Raw genomic sequence first — 19,955 nt, 5'->3', positions numbered from 1 at the left:
GAACACTCTCTTTCACCCTTGTGCTGGCCTATGTCTCAGTTATATATTTTGCAAAATTTTAAGGAGGAAGAGGTAAAAAGCTACATGTACCTTTCCAACATTTTAACATGATATCTTTAAGCAAAAGGAACATATATTGAAAATATGGACCAGGACGCAGTAGCTCACACCTGTAATCCCAGCAATTTGGGGGCTGAGGCAGATGGAAGTGCTTGAGCCCAAGAGTTTGAGACCAGCCTGGGCAACATGGCGAAACCCTGTCTCTATTTTTTTTATTTAAAAAAAAAGAAAAAAGAAAATACGTTATTAATTTTGTTAATTTTTTTTTTTTTTTTTTGAGATGGAGTTTCACTTTTGTCACCCAGGCTGGAGTATAGTGGTACGATCTTAGCTCACTGCAACCTCTGCCTCCTGGGTTCAAGCGATTCTCTTGCCTCAGCCTCCCAAGTAGCTGGGATTACAGGCACACGCCACCATGCCCAGCTAATTTTTGTATTTTTAGTAGGGACAGGGTTTCCCCATGTTGGCCAGGCTGGTCTTGAACTCTTGACCTCAGATGATCCACCTGCCTTGGCCTCCCGAAGTGCTGGGATTACAGGCATTAGCCACCACACCCAGCTGTTTTAACTTTTTTTAACAGACAATAAGAAGAGGTAGATTGTTTTAATCTTCTTAAACATTCAGTTTCTCAACATTTTGAACATAGTAGACTCATAAGAAAGACATTTCCATTCATCTTTGTCAAGATTATTTGATATGATACCATTCCTACCGAGCTTACTAGATTTAGGTGAATTTAACATGTGTATATTGTGGGTTCTATGGTAAATAATGCACTTAAAAACAATCCGTAACACACTTTTTGTCAGCTTACCTTTACCAGCTAATGTATTTTTGCTGTTAATAAAACTATAGTATTAAACGTAAAACATTCACCAGTATAGGACAAAATATTCCCCCAAATGCATGTAAGACATAAGGCCTTGAGCTTCACTTAATTAGGATTACTTTCTTCTTCTTATATATTGACATATGCTTTCAATTCTGTAAAACATATAAACAATCATTTCACAAATCATGAGGTGAAATTATTAATGGATTTACATGTAATAACTCTTAAGTATCCTTAGTCTATCAGGCTTCTAAAAAACATTTTTTAGCAATCTAGAAAATAAAATTTGGCATGAATATATACGTTTTTATTGGTCAAAAGGAAAAACCCTACCATGTGCAAGTTTTAGTTTTATAAGGATTCCCTCTTGTCCTGGCCAGTTATGTCTAATTTTGGCTCCAGAAACAGAGTGTGCCTTTAAGTGAAAAAATAACAAGTATAATTAATTGTGAGTCTCAGAATATGAGAAAATAGTCTAATGACTAGGTAAGTAATCCTTTTAGTGGTTCCCAAGTTTTTGCTTTTAAAAAAATTAAGCAGTCGGCCAGGTGCAGTGGCTCACGCCTGCAATCCCAGCACTTTGGGAGGCTAAGGCAGCAGATCGCCTGAGGTCAGGAGTTTGAGACCAACCTGACCGACATGGTGAAACTCCGTCTCTACTAAAAATATAAAAATTAGCCAGGCGTGGTGGCAGGCCACCGCACTCCAGCCTCGGTGACAGAGTGAGATTCCATCTCCAAAAAAAAATTAAGCAGTCATCTGATAGACACTTTAAAATAATTAATTTATGATTTGGGCATATAATTGTGATTTTGGCATATAATTTGGAAAGAGTTCAAGGAACTGAATGACACTGCTATAACATTCCCTGGTCAGAAGGCTAATATTGCCATTAGGTACTGTACCCTGAGGCCAGTCATGTCTGAATGAAAAAATCATTTAGAGAACAAGAGAACATCTTATGGATTCTTACTAATCTAAATGTACTAAGAAAGTAAAATGCCTTTGTTTCTCAATAGAGGTAGGTTTGCAAACTTTTATGAAGAACGAGGAAAACCTCTATTGTTGGGGAAAGCATCCTCAATCTGAAAGTCTATCTCCACTAAAATAAGCTATTAAGTAAAAAAATCTGAGACTCAACCCAGGTGTTCAGGGCAGAGTCATAGGAGAGGCATCTTTAAAAAACAAGCTTCTGGATTTTTGGAGCTACAGGGGAGATTAACATTTAGCTTGATGGGAAGTATTCTAATAAGACACAGAAGAATTACTCTGAGGACCTTCTGGAATGTTATCAGGATCTTGGAGATGAGATGAAGAGAAAGGATGGCATATTCGTAACTAAGGAAAACTAAGGCTAACTGCTTTAAAGATGAGAGTCTAGGGTGGATTTCAGAACACTAGAGGTGGCTTTTTGCTATATTTCAAAGCAGAGCTTTACAGCCAAAGTTGCTTGATTATTGAAGAGGAATCTGCCCTCCTTCAGGTCCATGGTACTGTGACGTGGCTTATAAGGCTTGATTGTACCACATCTGATAGTATGTGTTTCCATCAGATAGATTAATGAAACTCACAAATTCACCCCATGGTTGTTCTAGACCACTTCTCCATGACAGAGAATGAAAATCTCTTGTTTGGTAATCATCTCCCATATGATTTTTTACAGTGATTTCAGTGTACCCATTAACAAATTTGGTCCTCAGCTGGGTGTGGTGGCATGTGCCTGTAGTCCTAGCTACTCGAGAGGCTAAGATGGAAGTACTGCTTGAGCCCAGGAGTCCCAAGTTGCAGTGCCACTACATTATAGCCTGGGCAACAAGAGAGAGAGTCCTGATCTCTAAAAACCAAACCAAAACAAATTTGGTCCTCACAAAAACTGTATGACATAGGCATGCCAGATGCCCGGAATGTATGTTTTCATCAATAAAAAGTTCAAAACAAGCAGAAGTAATCATTTTATTAGACACTATGTTGGTTATTACCTTTCAGAAGAAAAAAGGGAAAAGTGACTGGGAAGGAACATGATAGGGCCTTCAGTGGGTGCTGATGTTATCTTTTTTTTTTTTTTTTGAGACAGGGTCTCGGCTCTGTCGTCCAGGCTGGAGAGCAGTAGAGTGATCTTGGCTCACTGCAACCTCTGCCTCTGGGGTTCAAGCGGTTCCCCTACCTCAGTCTCCCGAGTAGCTGGGATTACAGGCATGTGCCACCACGTTCGGCTATTTTGTATTTTTAGTAGAGATGGGGTTTTACCATGTTGGCCAGGCTGGTCTCGAGCTCCTGACCTCAAGAGATCCGCCCACCTCGGCCTCCCAAAGTGCTGGGATTACAGGCGTGAGCCACCGCATCTGGCTGCTGATGTTATCTTTACCTGAGTGGTAATTACATGGTGTGTTTATTTTATAATTCACTGAGCTACATACATAATGCACATACCTCTGTGCATTTTCTCTAAGTAATAAAAAGTTCATTATTTAAAAAAAGATATCATTTTAATCACTGCATCAGAACCACCCATAAACAGTATTTAATAGACATATGTAGCTAAAAGATGCAGTAAAAATACTGAATGTACTATAAAGAGAAACCACTGATTGTGAATGTAAAATTACTTGTTCAACTACTTCCATTTATTCTTACCTATCTAAAACCTAAAGTAAGAAGTAAAAATTTTAAAAGATACATAGGAGGACAAAGATATTCTACAATAGTTAAGGATACAGCACTTTTTCCTAATGTCATCCATATTCCTCACCTCTATCCCCTTTTCCCCCTGTTGTATTTTCTTATTTTCCATAATTCTTCTCTACTTTCTTTCCTATTTCCTCTAATCCTCCAAGGTATTTTCCTAGGTAACTGGAGATTATGAAACAAGGGCATATTAGGAAGCTTCCTGGGTTAGCCTGGGACAAATGCAACTTTCTTTCAGGTCTCTTATTTTTTCTCCTTGTCCTCAAATTCCATAGTTTTTTTCTGACATCTCTTTTTCTCACATCTCTCCCTTTGTTTCTACCTCCATTCCTTTCCACATTCCTAGTCCACCTAAAACACACAGAATAATAGAAGGTGATCAACCAGTATTTCTTCTCATAAAATTATGTTCTCCAATTTAAGCAGGATTAAAGCCATAAACACTGACATCTGTATGGCTGTACAGAGAAAATATAACCAGTAGTTTTCTTGGACAAATAAAAAGGAAGAGATGCCTCTGCCTGTCTTTATGATTCTCCACATTTCAAAACTCTGCATTGGTTTTGAACTCTTTTTCTGGCCCCAAACACCTGAGGGACAGGACATTCCCACCTGTAACACTGGTGTGATGGTTAGTTTTATGTGTCAATTTCGCTGGGTTGTGGTGCCCAGATATTTTCTCAAACATTCTTCTAAAAGTTTTCATGAAGGTTTTTTTTGTTTGTTTGTTTTTGTTGTTTTGGATGAGATTAAAATTTAAATCAGTGGACTCTAAGTAAAGCCAATTAACCTCCATAATGTGGCTGGGCCTCATTTAATCAGTTGATGGCCTTAAAGAACAAAGATTCATCTCCCCAAAGTAAGAAGAAATTCTGCCACTAGATTGCCTTTTGACAAGAACAGTAAATCTTCCCTGGGTCTCCAGCCTGCTAGATTTTGAATTTTAAAAGCCTTCTTAAAATAAACTTTTCTCTCCCCTCACATCCCATTGGTTCTGTCTGTCTGGAGAACCCTAACTCAAGTAACAAAGATAGTGATCCTTAACAAGAGATGAAGGGGAGGAGGACTCTAAAGAAAAAGCACAGGGGCTGAGGTGATGGATAATTTTGGAAAAGTCAGGTGCTGAGTTTACGGCTTATCTACTATTACCATTCACTAGCCTTCCTCTACTATAGAAGCTGGAGCGCTAAAATGAACTTTCTTGCTTCCCTTGCAGCTAAGGGGTAGCCATGTGACACAGTTCCAGCCAAAATTATTGAGAAGGGCCTCTTTCTCAAATAAAAAGCCCAAGTACCATTCTTCCTGCCCAGACTAGAAAGAATTCAGACATAAAAATGGTGCCTGCAAGAGCTGATATTCAGCTCTGCTACTGCTGTCACCATTCCCCAGTATTCTATACACAATATTCCAAATAAGAGTGAATGTAGAATTTGCATTTTTAGGCCTACCTGTTTGGAAAGCTGAAAAACTTATCCTGTTTCATTTAAGTATATATATAGAACTTTTAAAAACACAGCTGTGGCCAGGAGTAGTGGCTCATGCCTATAATCCCAGCACTTTAGGAGGCGAAGGTGGGTGGATTACTTGAGGTCAGGAGTTCAAGACCAGCCTGGCCAACATGGTGAAACCCCATGTCTACTAAAAATACAAAAATTAGCCAGACGTGGTGGCGCACACCTGTAATCCCAGCTACTCAGGAGGCTGAGGCGGGAGAATCGCTTGAACCTGGGAGGCAGAGGTTGCAGTGAGGTGAGATGGCGCCACTGCACTTCAGCCTGGGTGACAGAGCAAGACTTCGTCTCAAAAAATAAAAAAATTTAAAAAAGCCACAGCTGTGCTTAAGCTCCACTGAGGATACAGAAGCACAAACACTTAAATGAGGGAGACTTGGACTAGAAAAATTTCCTAAGAGTACTGATTATGAAGCATTAGCAATCATAACCATGAATTAATAAGGATGGCTATACAACAGCTTTTTAAAAGGGTCCTTTGAAAACATGGCATGAATTGGGCCGGGCGCGGTGGCTCAAGCCTGTAATCCCAGCACTTTGGGAGGCCGAGACGGGCAGATCATGAGGTCAGGAGATCGAGACCATCCTGGCTAACACAGTGAAACCCCGTCTCTACTAAAAAATACAAAAAACTAGCCGGGTGAGTTGGCGGGCACCTGTAGTCCCAGCTACTTGGGAGGCTGAGGCAGGAGAATGGCGTAAACCCGGGAGGCGGAGCTTGCAGTGAGCTGAGATCCCGCCACTGCACTCCAGCCCGGGCGACAGAGCGAGACTCCGCCTCAAAAAAAAAAAAAAAAAAAAAAACATGGCATGAATTGTTTTATGGCATTCCACTTTAAAGAATGCAGTTAGAATAGATGCCTTAACATCATTTGTACTCTGTAATCTACCACTGGATTTAAAAGTTCCCTTCAATACACTTTTAGATCTGTTACAGTAGAGAATTAAAGAATGTTATACAAAATCATTGTGTAATAAAACTTCACTAACATCATTAAGAAGAAACTTATTGGCCAAGTTGATGAAAAATGTAAATAAAGTGTCTAAACTAATAAATGTTTAAGTCAACAGTATCATATATTTAAGGCTACCAATGATGTACCTCTAAAAATATGATTTTCTCCATACCCACCCATAAAAAGAAAAATCAAGTGTTACCACATAATTACTTCAAAATTCTGGGCTTACCTTTTTTTTCTCCAGTGTAGGGCACATAGTCTTCCCTGTCTTTATGCTCCAATGCTTCCTTCTCCAGATATGAAAGGAGATGCTCTCTATCAAATGGCCCTGTGGCAGACTTTGATGTCTGGTTCTTCTGCCGGAACCCTGCAGGCAGAAGGGCATTCTGCCAGAGAGAATGAATCAGCCAGTATGACCAATAAGAATGCTAATGCTATATGCTTCCGAAGATTACCCATATAAAAAAGAATTACAGACTGGAATGTGATACAGGCACTAAACACTTCATTGCAGGATTTTAGGACAGCAATGTACAACTGCTCCAAACATGAAACTTCTTTTTTATTAGGCAGAATTCACTTACATTATTATTAAAATAGGCACATACATTAGTACAGTTTCTTTTCTTTTTGGAGACAGAGTCTCCTTCTATCCCCAAAGCTGGGGTGCAGTGGCACAATCTTAGCTCACTGCAACCTCCGCCTCCTGGGTTCAAGCCATTCTTATGTCTCAGACTCCCAAGTAGCTGGGATTATAGGTGCCTGCCACCACACCTGGCTAATTTTTGCATTTTTGGTAGAGACAGGGTTTTGCCATGTTGGCCCAGGCTATTCTACAACTCCTGACCTCAGATGATCTGCCCTCCTCAGCCTCCCGAAGTATTGGGATTACAGGCATGAGCCACCGCGCCTGGCATATGTTTTCTAATAGAACATTTTCTTCAGAGAGGATTCTACTAGCAGGAAACAATCTTTAGTTTTTAAGTGTTCTGGGATACTAATAAAAAAGTTTTATTAACCACATAGCGCATCTTCTCACTTACATAAGTGGGAACTAAATGATGAGAACACACAGACATACAGAGCACACACATTGGAACATAAGGAGGGAGGGTGGGAGGAGGTAGAGGATCAGGAAAAATAACTAACAGGTATTAGGCTTAATACCTGGGTGATGAAATAATCTGTACAACAAAACCCCATGACACAAGTTTACCTACGTAACGAACCTGCACATGTATCCCTGAACTTAAAATAAAAGTTTTTTAAAAAAGTTTTATTACTGCTCAATAATTGCTCAGTGTATATATATGTACAGAGAATAATTCTATTACAAAAGAGTGTTAAATGACTCTGTACATGATATTCCTTCATGATTTCCATTTCATTGTACAGACTTTTTCATGATTAAAACATATATACCACACAGTAGAATATCAGATTGTTTACTTCAGTTTAAACACAATGTGAGATGTTCCACTTGTGTGTGTATGCATACATATATACATGAGCACTAGGATGTACTTGCAACAATCACTATCATTGTTTCACATGCCCCAAGGGACCCCTGAAATACTCATAGCAAGAGCTATGTTCCTAGGTTTCCACATGGGTAAAGCTTTTGAGTGCATGGACTGACTTAGAGTTGAGGGAGGTGGAGTAGAAGGTGATGGATTAAAGTCTTCTCCTGTAGTCCCTTAATTTTCACTAAGCCCAGTAAACACAAGGGCTGACTAGACAAAGTGAGCAACGTCCTTTTGCTTGTCAAAAGCCAAAGAGGTGATACTGCCTTGTCTCCTATTTCTGGGTATATCTTTGCTTTGAAAATGGGAGGCAGCCTGAGAAATCACACAAAAGGGCCAGCCCTCTTTTGCAAAACCTCCCAATTGAATTTCGTGGGTGGTATAAGATAACTTTTCATTATAAAGGGTAATCTTATAAGGTTAATGTTAATAGAAAATATTCAATTTGTAACTAGGAAATACAGCACTTCAACTGTGGTCATTTGTTGAGATACATAATAATTTTCATAAAATTCACCTGTGTTACCCTTTATGTAATGGTACCTACTACACAGAAAGCTGAACTATAAAGATGAAACACACAGGAGGTCCATTCCTAACTCTGTACCAAGTATGTTTCTGTAATATAAAATTGTTTATGGAACCATAAAAAAGAAACATAAGATTTCTACCTTTAGACTTAGAAATCAAGAGAGGAACTACACGTGAAGAATCCATTTCCAATCGACCTGCAAGCCCTACTCATTTTTACTTCCTGAAGAACTCATTTATCTTTTTCCCATCTCCAACATTATTACTTTGGTCCAAACTATGATCCAAGATTGCTGAGACTGTTACATTAGCTTCCCAACTGTATCAGTTGCCTGATATTTTTTATCCTTCACCACCAGCCCCTCAGTCTGTCACCCTAGCCTCATCTCATACATCTTCTCCATTCCAGTCACACTGAACTTTTTTTTCTCTCTTGTACTTGCCACATACTTCCTTCTACCACCAGGCCTCTATGTGTGTGGTCTCCCTTCCCTGGAATGCTCTGCCTATCCCTTTTTGCAACTCATTTTTCAGATTGTAGCTCCATTCCCCCAGGGAAGCTTTTCTTAACCTCTCATCACAAGCTCTTACAGTGTGTAGCATTTACCATTCTTTTAATATGGTATGATTATTTGATTAATGTCAAACTGCTCCTATTCCTACCAGCCTGTGTCATGAGGGCAAAGACCACATTTGTTTTGCTCATTCTTGTATTCCTAAGCCTAGCATAGCACCTGAAATCTACAAGTTGTCTCCAAATATTTACTGAATAAAGTAAATGGTAGAATGCTTTTAAAGATTCTCATTAAGGCAAATTAATAAAAAGTAACTTTACTTCTCCATCAATAATGCATAGATGTATATATTGCTATTTCATGGTGGTGGTAATGGAAGCTGCACTACTCTACCTGCCTGCTCAAGCCCATGTGACACACACAGTCTTAAATATGATAGCTGAAATCCTGGCTCCTTAGAAAGCCTTTTTTTTTTCTTTCTTTTTTTTGGAAGGGAGACAGGGTCTTGCTCTATTGCACAGGCTGGAGTGCAGTGATGTGATCATAGCTTGCTGCAACCTTGAACTCCTGGGCTCAAGCAATCTTCCTGCCTAGGCCTCTAGAGTAACTGGAACTACAGGTGTGTACCACCATGCCCCCAGCTAATTTTTAAAATTTTTTGTAGAGGCAAGGTCTTGCTATGTTGTCCAGGATGGTCTGGAACTCCTGCTCTTAAGCAAATCTCCCTTCTAGGATTACAGGTATGAGCCACTATACCCGGCCAAAAACAGTCTAACCACAAACTAAATGACAGCTAGCTGGTTTTAGAGGCTATAAACCCATGAACCAAGCTTCATTAGAAATATACTCTAATCAAGTAAGCTAATAGATCATAATTACTTTTCAGATAAAAATTTTCTTTAATATGATTGTCACTAAAAATGACATGTTTCTCTCTTGCAGTGCAATTTTGCTGTAAAATATATTCCCAGCCTTGGGGGGTGGGGCAGGGGAAAGCTTTTGCTAGGCTGGCTGTCTTCTGGAGATAGATTTTTTTTTTTTTTTTTTTTTTTTGGCAAAAATGCAGAGAGTTAGCAAACATGTACACTGAATACAGCAGAAGGACAGTAAAACAGTCCTCCAAAATATAAGGTACCACACACACCTTCAACCTACTTCCTGAGACTTTGCAAGTTACAGTGGTGTTTCTCTGGCTGAAGTAGCTGCTACTATCCTTGACCTCTTTTCTTACCTGGTTCTTTACCAGAACACTTTCCAAAAACGTCACCCAACAAACAGATGCTGTCAATAAACATCATTGTTCTCCTAGTCTCGACTAACAGTATTGCGGTTAGGGGAGTTGCGACTGGGGTTGGGGAGTTTGCAAAAGACATTTAGAGGCTAATCAAGCCTCCCCACACAAGAAGCAGACCATGGATTTACAAACAAAAAATAAGCCATCAGATTTCAGACTGATACCATAGTGCATGAGTTGGGAGGAGACTCAGTGTGGTTTAACAGAAAGACTGCTAGACCACCAGGTATCAATGAGGCAGTGAGGGACCTAGTCCCAGCTCTTTCCCTAATTGTAATAACTGAGGTAATTTCTGTTTTCCATCTGTAAAACAAAGGGCATGAACTAGATCAATGTTTCTGAACCAGTAGTGTTTTTGTCCCCTAGAGGACATTTGGCAATGTCTGGAGACATTTTTGGTTGTCAGCTCAAGCGGAGGAGTATTAATCATGGTTTTCAGTCTGGGTAACATAACGAGACCTTGCCTCTAGAAAAAATTTTACAAAGAAATTAGCTGGGTATAGTGGTGCTTGCCTGTAGTCCTAGCGACATAGGAGGCTGAGGTGGGAGGATCGCTTGAGCCAGAAGTTCAAGGCTGCAGTGAGCTATCATTGCACCACTTCACTCTTGCCTGAGGAACAGAGTGACAACTGGGCCCTAAAAAAAGTCATGTTTTTTATTTTCTGAGTTTTATGATGCTTTCACGTCTTGGGGCCCTGCTAATCCTGGAGACCACTCCTTCCAGGGCTAGCTAGAGAGCACTACTCCCTACCAACCTCCCCTGGAGCACACCTTTCATATACAAACCAACCAATTCTCCTAACCACCTCTTTTTTATCTAACTCTCACTTACCAAGCCAGTATTTCCCCTCCCCCTAAATCACCCAGAGCCAGATACTGGACAACTAGAGACTAGTTACATAGCCCTGAGCCTGTTAAAATTATTCAAACTATCTAGTCCTAAACTTGTTAAAATCTGCCTATCCTGACTCACCCATTCATTCTCATTGAACCACAATAAAGGCTCTTGGCCATGCTTGTTCCTTGATCCTTTTGCCTCCTGACCAACCTGGGTGCTTCCCCATGTGCCTCTGTGTGGCACGGTGTGCCTCCTGCTCTTGGAACTGTAAGTAATAAACCCTTCTTTCAAGGCAGTAGTCTCAGTGTCTGTCATCCATTACCAAACCTGATTAAAACAACATCCTAGGAACATTTTAAAACAGGAGGAGTGTGCTACTGGCCAGGGATGTTGTTAAACATGCCTCCAATGCACAGGACAGCCCCCCTACAACAAATTATGCAACCTCAAAAGTAAATAGTGTCAAGATTGAGAAACCTGGACTAGGGACTAAAGTCTTATGCTTTTTCCAGTTTATTTATTTATTTATTTATTTATTTTTGAGATAGTCTTGCTCTGTCACCCAAGCTGGAGTGCAGTGGTGCAATTTCGGCTCACTGCAACCTCCACCTCTCTGGTTCAAGCAATTCTCATGCCTCCGCTTCCCAAGTAGCCTGGGATAGCCTGGGACTACATGCGTGCACCACCATGCCCAGCTAATTTTTGTATATTTAGCAGAGACGGGGTTCACTATGTTGGCCAGGCTGGTCTCGAACTCCTGGCCTCAAGTGATCCACCCACCTCAGCCTCCCAAAGTGCTGCGATTATAGGTGTGAGCACTCGTCCACTTTTTCCAGTTCTAAAACCATTTGATTCAAATAGGTCTAATAGATTGAACTGCCTACAGAAGATATCGCCGTGATGCGATAAAAACAGCATTGTTATCTGTTATCCTGAGTAATTCCCCTCCAATTAGGTGTACTGGGAACTTTTCCTTATAATAGTAATTATGGTTAAGGGATTTGATCTATGGTATAGACACATCATCCAGTAACAAGAACAATGTTATAAAATGAACTCCATCTCAGTCCTTAGAGGATACTTAAAATCAACGTCTTGGCATAAAGAAATGTGGTAAAGAAAAGAAGCCTAGCAAACAACCATTACCTTTAGGATCTTCAGGTTCTTACCTCATTGCCCATCCCCCAGCATATCAGGGAATAACAATTCAAGGGTCATGGCTGTCTATCTAAGCCTTGTGTAATTTATAAGACAAATAACATCCACCTTGCAAGTTAAAGCTTACATACAAATATTCAGGTCTGCTCCACAGTGGACTGCTGTATTGTCAAGAAGTTACTTAGATCTATTCTACTAATGACTGGAAACTTAATCGATTGGGTGAGCATCTTTCAGAAAGGGAACAATTAGATTTAGGGTCATGAAGAATCTTTTAGAGGCATTCTACACTGAAGCCACCTGGCATACAAACTCGGAAGAGACAGAGGTTGGCGTGTATCAAAAAGGTAATCATCTGCTGCATTGTACTAAAAATATCCCTGCCTGCACAGAGGAGAAAAATTTCTTAGAGGAGGAAAAAATTTCAGGAGATGTTTGAAAATAAGGATACTGGAGTAGTTTAGGACAGTCATGTTAGTAAACATATGGAGGCAGAAGTGGGGAACTGGAGAGGAAGCCAAAAGCAAATTGATTTGGATAAAGAGGAGGAGGGGGTAGAAGGTGCCAGAGAAAAGTCAATGAAAAAGCTCAAAGGCAGCTACTGAGTTTCAAAGAATTTGAAAAGTTATTTCATTTCTCTTCATCAGCTAGCACCTACCTCTGGGTCAAGATCATCCAGAACAGTTTCCAGTTGTTTCAGTTCTGTTTCTGACAGATTCCCAAGGAGCTCATCTTCATCAAGGTCTTTGTACTTTTCTAAGTCCTTACGGAATGGCAGTGCCATGATTTACAGTGTAGCAAGTCACTTAATTTTTGCTGTTCAGTACAGTCAGAAGTGATCTCTACTTTTTCTTAAAGCTATGGAGAGAAGAAACAAACACATTTTAAATAGTAAGTCATCTCCACCTACTTAGATCTAATTCTTAGGTTAAGTGAAATGTAATTTCCATGTGTCATATATTCTTTGATCATATATCACATGCTATTCTTCTTTATGAATCATTCAATGTCCTTTGCCTTGTGTTGAGAAAAAAAAAACAGGAAAAAAGAGGGAAAAGATAAAACAAAATTCAAATCCATTAAGGCAGTCACTTGACAGAATTTAGAATTTCTAATAATTAAATTTCAGGGGGAAAGAAATTATGTGCCAAAATAAAAGTTTTTCCATCAATGGCTTTCAAATTATTTTACCAGAGTACTTTGCTTCAGCACAATGTGTTTAAGGTACATTTGTTTTACTATATATTATTTAGGAGAACAATATGACTCAATATTAATATGGGGGGATATCAATACATTCCACATGACAGGAGTAGTCTCTTGCCACTAGAAAAAAATTTCTTTTGAAAAGATGTATTTGAAAATATTTTTCTGGGGTGTTTTTAAAGGAAAAAATATAGCATTCTGAAGATGTTTGAGTAAAATACTCAAAATCATGCTGGGATATGTCACCCACTGATTGACAAGGTTGGTCGGAGGGTCTGACTATGGGAAGGGACCATCATCATTTCCTTACTGTGTGATCTCTCCGGGACAGCTATGAGGTTAATCAACAAGCAGGTTAACAGAAGCTCTAGAGACACAGAAGTTGGCATTTATCAAAGAGCTAATCATCTGTTGATTCGGCAGGATTGTTCTATAGGAAAGGCGAAACCAAGGATTTCTGTATATTCCAGTCATATGTACGACTGTCTGTCTCATAAAATATACCTACTACTGGGCCAGATGCAGTGGCTCACATCTGTAATCCCAGAACGTTGGGAGGCTGGGGCAGGTGAATCCCTTGAGCTCAGGAGTTTAAGAGCAGCCTTGGCAACATGGCGAAAAATACGAAACATCAGCCAGGTGTGGTGGTATACACCTGTGGTCCCAGCTACTCAGGAGGCTGTGATGGGAGGATGGCTTCAGCCCAGGAGGCAGAGGTTGCAGTGAGCCGAGATCATGCCATTACACTCTAGCCTGGGTGACATAGCAAGACCTTGTCTCAAAAAAAAAAAAAAAAAAGTACCTACTACCTATGGAAATAAACGGAAATAAATACACTTTAGACTTAGTGATTTGGTTAAGTTTTTCTTTTTTTTTTTTTTTTTTTGAGACGGAGTCTCGCTCTGTCGCCCGGGCTGGAGTGCAGTGGCCGGATCTCAGCTCACTGCAAGCTCCGCCTCCCGGGTTTACGCCATTCTCCTGCCTCAGCCTCCCGAGTAGCTGGGACTACAGGTGCCAGCCACCTCGCCCAGCTAGCTTTTTGTATTTTTTAGTAGAGATGGGGTTTCACCGTGTTAGTCAGGATGGTCTCGAACTCCTGACCTCGTGATCCGCCCGTCTCAGCCTCCCAAAGTGCTGGGATTACAGGCTTGAGCCACCGCGCCCGGCTGGTTAAGTTTTTCTTGACTGCAAAATGCTCTGTACTTCAGTTTGACATATTTCCTTTACTACTCCTTCCCTCAAGTTTTCTCAACTTAATATTTTAGTATGTTTTTCCTGTAAACCAGTAACATTTTAAGGCTCCTTTGATGTGTTTCCATCTCCCATGAATGGAACTGTTCAAAGTGTTTAGAAAGGCAGGCTCACCGCAGGAGTCTGACAGCAACTTGACTAGCAACCACCTTAGGTCCAACAACAAGCAAATGGGGGAGCTTCCTGCACGTGTTCGTGGTTGAGAACCTCCCCATAGGGTTGTAGAGTTTGGACCTCATTGTAGAGATAATTCAGGAACACAAAGATCAGCTCCCCGAATTGGAACAGCTGGAGCACATTGGACTGTTCAGTCATGCAGAGATTAAGGCTATCATTAAGAAGGCTTCTGATCTAGAGTAGAGAATCCAGGGAAGAGCCCTTTTTCAGGATGACTTTACCAATTATGTTCAATATGAAATTAATCTTTTGCAACAGATCCAGAGAAGAACATGCATTGGATATTCATTTAAGAAGGATGAGATTGAGAATTCTGTTGTACACGGGGTACAAGGTGTTTTCCGACGTGCCTCAGCAAAGAGGAAAGATGATGTTCAACTTTGGCTCTCCTATGTAGTTTTTTGTTTGTTTTTTGAGGCGGAGTCTTGCTCCGTTGCCTAGGCTGGAGTGCAGTGGCATGACCTCGATTCACTGCAACCTCTGCCTCCCAGGTTCAAGCAATTCTCCTGTCTCACCCTCCTGAGTGGCTGGGACTACAGGTGCCCGCCACCATGCCCGCCTAATTTTTGTATTTTTAGTAGTGACGGGGCTTCACCTTGTTGGTCAGGCTGGTCTCAAACTCCTGACCTCAGGTGATCCACCCGCCTCGGCCTCCCAAAGTGCTGGGATTATAGGCATGAGCTGCTGTGCCTGGCCTCCTATGTAGTTTTTTGTAAGAAATGGGCTACTAAAACTCAACTTAGCAAGGTATTTTCTGCCATGTTGGCCATTCATTCCAACAAGCCAGCTTTGTGGATTATGGCAGCCAAATGGGAAATGGAAGACTGATTGTCTTCAGAAAGCGCAAGGCAACTATTTATTTGGGCACTGCACTTTCATCCAGAGGGCCCTAAACTTTATCAAGACTATTTTAGAATGAGGCTGATGCATGCTGAAAAACTGAGGAAGGAAAAGCAAGAATTTGAAAAAGCCAACATGGATGTGGAGAATCCTGATTTTTCTGAAGAAATCCTTAAGGGCGAGTTGGCACGGATCATCCACGAAAATTCTGTAAGCATAATTCGAGGTGCAGAATTTCATGTGTCACTGCTTTCAACTGCACGGCGATTTGACTTTGCCAAAGGTCTACAAAAAGAAATTTATGATGACCCTCAGGCTCTACACACAGATGATCTTCTCACTTGGGATTATGCGGCAAGATGAGAATTAGAGATGAGTCACAAACAGGAGAAGAGCAGCCTACAACGAAGTAAGACAAAGCAGAGGAGGGCCAGAAGGAGGAGAGATGTTGCGCCGTATATGAAGAGGTAGTGAAGACTCTGCCAATGGAGGCCATGTGGAAGTGTTACATCACCTTTTGCTTGGAAAGATTTACTAAGAAGACAAATAGTGGGTTCCTCAGAGGGAAGAGGTTGGAAAGAACCATGACTGCATTCAGAAAGGCACAAGAACAAGCTTCTGCCAGAATTCCAATATAAGCAGTTAACTTGAGTTGTTGCTGTGCCATAACTTCCTGAGGGAACCTCTGGAGGTGGGAGTAGCTGGGACTGAATTATTTAGAGACTCTGGGACAATATGGCAGATGAATGTGCATGTGCTGATTGACTCAAAGAGCCCTGACATAGCCATGCTTTTTGAAGAAGACTCTGTGCACCTGAAACCCCAGGTTTGTCTGCCATTGCGGACTTCTTGGCAGAGTGGAATGAAGATGCCAAAAGCCAAGAAGACACTGAGGCAATCTTTAAGAAAGTTCTCTTAGCTGCCACAGGTGCCAACTCAGTAACCCTGAAGGATAAGTACCTGGATTGGGCTTATCAACATGGTGGCTACAAAAAAGCCAGAGCTGTGTATAAAAGTTTACGGGACAGTCATCCATTTTCAGTTGACTTTTTCAGGAAAATGATTCAGTTTGAAAAGGAGCAAGAATCCTGCAAGATGGTGAACATAAGAGAATATTATGAGAGGGCTTTAAGAGAGTTTGGATCTGTAGATTCTCATCTTTGGATGGATTATATCAAGGAACCACTGAACCACCCCCTTGGTAGACCTGAGAACTACGGACAGATCTACTGGTAAGCAATGAAAATGTTGCAGGGAGAGTCAGCAGAGGCGTCTGTAGCTAAATATGCTATGCAGACTGGCTGTTTGTGAAGAGGAAGAATACAGCCAGCTTTGTGAAACAGTATTGCAAGCCCTGTGGGCAAATATGTATTATGAGTCCATTTTTGTAATTTGTTCAGAGATGGCAGACAAGATGGCTGTCTGATTTCAAAACACACCTTAATTTTAATTTTTTAATTTTTTGACTGAAAAAATTAATCACGATTGAAGACAGGGTCTTGTCCTGGCTGGTCTTAAACTCCTGGATTCAAGTGACCCTCCTGCCTCAGACTCCTGAGTAGCTAGGATTATAGGCACAGGACACCATGCTCGTGATGCACTAATCTCTAATTCCAGGAAAGAGAACTGCTGATTTAATGTTGAGATGTTGAGGCCAGATCTACCATAGGTCCTAAATGTTTTCCAGAATACATGGAAAGCATACGACTGGGTTTTACTTATCCCAGTTCAAGCATGAGTATCTCTAATCTAGCTAGGAGCCAGTTAAAATGAAGAAGAAAGTACAGTTTTGTTCGTTTATTCTGATTATAAAAGATACATGTTATGCATTTGTTCTGGAAAATATGGAGGCAATAGAATAGTGTGTCAAAAAAATAAAAAATCCTGTAATCACAGGAAAAAAAGAAAACAAGCAAATGAACAGAATTTGTCTATGCAGATATTACATTGCAGGCAACTTGTGTAACTGCCCAAGACAGGTCTGGTTTACACCTGTTTTATTGGCACCTCTTCTGGTTTACTGGTTATCTTGAAATTTTTTTCTCTCTTTTTTTTTTTTTAGCAAATTATTATCATTGTCATTACTGTTCGTTAAGCCTCCATTTTGTACTTCCAACTTTAAGATAGCAAGCTTGGCCAGGCACAGTGGCTCACGCCTATAATCCCAACACTTTGGGAGGCTGAGGTAGGAGGATCACTTGAGCCCAGGAATTTGAAACTAGTCTGGGCAACATAGTGAGACCTCATCTCTATATAAACTTTAAAAAAATAGCTGGGCATGGTGGCACACACTTATATTCCTAGCTACTTGGTGAGGGTGAGGTAGGAGGATCGCTTCAGCCCAGGGGTTTGAGGCTGCAGTGAGCTATGGTTGCGTCACTGCACTCCAGCCTGGGCAACAAGGTGAGACCCTCTCTCTAAAAATAAATAAATCAATAAATAAGCAAGCTTACAAGTATATTTACAGTGTATTTTCTCCATTAAAAATAATACAGTCTGCAGAGAAGATTCAATGGAAGATATCAGCACTTTCCAATATAATAGTCATAAAATGTAATTTTGAAGAAGGTAAACATTTTAAGGGACAAAAATAAAAAATAAGACCACTTAAAAATTTTTTCCCTTTATAAAAATCCCAATGACATGGTATTTCAGACAGATAAGGGTAAGAAACTGATAAAAGTATATAAATATGTACCAAGAATAATTTAGTTCATGCTATTTCTTAAATGTTTGAATAATTACTATTTTAAAAGTTTTTAATGTGCTTTAATATATTTTTGAAAATTTCAGTATATAAGCCAATTTTCTCAATGAATATTTAAAAATAGACATAGATATAAGTTTAATTATTTTATGCATCTCTAACTTTACTTTCAAGAATGTCCTAGTATGGGTCATACATTCAATGGTCATTCTAACAGGGCACTCTAACAGGCAATATGATAGGAATGAGGTATCAGGAGCAAAGGCAAGCAATGCTGTATGCCACCCAGGTTCTGTAAAGTTGGAACATGACATTCTACATTCCACGGAGAGACTAAATAGCTTACACCAATACATTGCTTCTCCTAATGCCAAAGTAAAATCTACTACACAAAGCTTGTTTACAGTATTGCTTAAAGAATAAAACGAACACCCTGCCCAGCATAAAAGAGAAAACATTACTAATACCGTCATGTTCATTTCTCTAGTTGCATCTCCCCCTCCAAAAATAGCCACTCTACCAGATTTTGAATTAATCACTCTTACTTTCCTTCAGAGTTTTGCCTTATTTGTACATATCCTCAACAGTTTTAGATCTGCCCCTTTTCTTGCATGTTATGTAAACAGACTCACAGAGTATGCACCCTTCTGTGACTTGCTTTTTTCATTTAATGTTGTTCGTTGTTTTGAGTTGATGCTTAGAGCTATACTACTTTCTTTTCATTTCTATAGAGTATTCTATCCTATAAATGAACATTTAAGTTGCTTATAGTCTCTCCTCTCTATTTCTCTGCTATAAATAATCTTGTTACCTATTTCCTGGTACACATGTGTGAGAGTTTCTCTGACGTTCAAATCTAGGAATGGAATTGCTGGGAAAAGGGTATGCTTATACTCAACTTGATTAGGTAATGCCAAACTACTTTCAAAGTGATTGCATGAATTAACGTTCCCAGCAGATTCGGCACATGACAATTCACATTGCTCCTCATCCTTGCTCATTGTTGGTATTATCAGTATTTATTTTTGGCCATTCTGGTGGTATTTCACTGTGGTTTTAATTTGTATTTTGCTGAATTATGATGAGGTTGAGCATCTTCATATGTTCATTGGCCAATGTGTTCCTTATTGTGTGAAGAATCTTTTGCGCATAAAAAAAAATGTCCTTAATATATATATTCTTTGTTGGTTATATGTAACAAATCTCTTCCATTTTTTTTCTTTTTCCAAGTCTTATCAAGTTTATCATGGCAGGGGAAAACGTTTCTAAGTATTTCTCATTTTAAAAAAGTTTACTTCTTTAGCTAGGTTTTCCTTTCCAAAGCAGTGGAAAATGGATTTCCTTCAGATTCAGATTATAGAATTTTGCCATGAGGCAAGAACTTCTGGGTAATACACCAAAGTTCAAAGTTTCAATTCTGCTTCAATAAAAAGCAAATAACTGTTGCTCATCCTATCTAATGATGCTCAAACCTTATCACTTTTTGTTTGGTTTGTTTTTGTTTTTGTTTTTTAAGACAAGGTCTCATTCTGTTACCCAGGCTGGAGTACAGTGGTGCAATCACGGCTCACTGCAGCCTCTGCCTCCTGGACTCAAGCGATCTTCCCACCTCAGCCTACCAGGTAGTTGGGACTGCAGGCATATGCCACCACACCCAACTAATTTTTGTATTTTTTGTAGAGACAGTGTTTCACCATGTTGCCCAGGCTGGTCTTAAACTCCTAGAATCAAGTGATCTGCCTGCCTCAGCCTCCTAAAGTGCTGGGATTACAGGTGTGAGCTACCCACTGCACCTGGCCACTACTAGCATTCTTTCCTCAGATGTTCCCATTCTCAGATTCTCTTAACTTGATTTTACCTTCCCTCTC

General features: G+C 40.1%; 1 protein-coding gene and 1 pseudogene across 2 annotated transcripts in view; one reads left to right on the top strand and one right to left on the bottom strand.

Annotated features, from left to right (window-relative positions):
- Positions 1–19,955, bottom strand: part of TMOD3 (tropomodulin 3) — a 78,673-nt gene that overhangs the window by 31,972 nt on the left and 26,746 nt on the right. For both annotated transcript variants that reach the window (XM_010361398.2, XM_030930957.1), the window contains 2 exons: positions 12,565–12,764; positions 6,277–6,433 (listed from right to left, as the gene is read on the bottom strand). In XM_010361398.2, the coding sequence (XP_010359700.1) occupies positions 6,277–6,433; positions 12,565–12,690 (283 nt within the window). In that variant the 5' untranslated portion in view covers positions 12,691–12,764. The remainder of the gene's footprint in view (positions 1–6,276; positions 6,434–12,564; positions 12,765–19,955) is intronic.
- Positions 15,263–16,691, top strand: LOC104660923 (annotated as a pseudogene).

Source organism: Rhinopithecus roxellana, chromosome 5, assembly GCF_007565055.1.
Source record: "Rhinopithecus roxellana isolate Shanxi Qingling chromosome 5, ASM756505v1, whole genome shotgun sequence".
NCBI classification, from domain to species: Eukaryota; Metazoa; Chordata; class Mammalia; order Primates; family Cercopithecidae; genus Rhinopithecus; species Rhinopithecus roxellana.
This window is presented reverse-complemented; position numbering and strand designations above follow the sequence as displayed.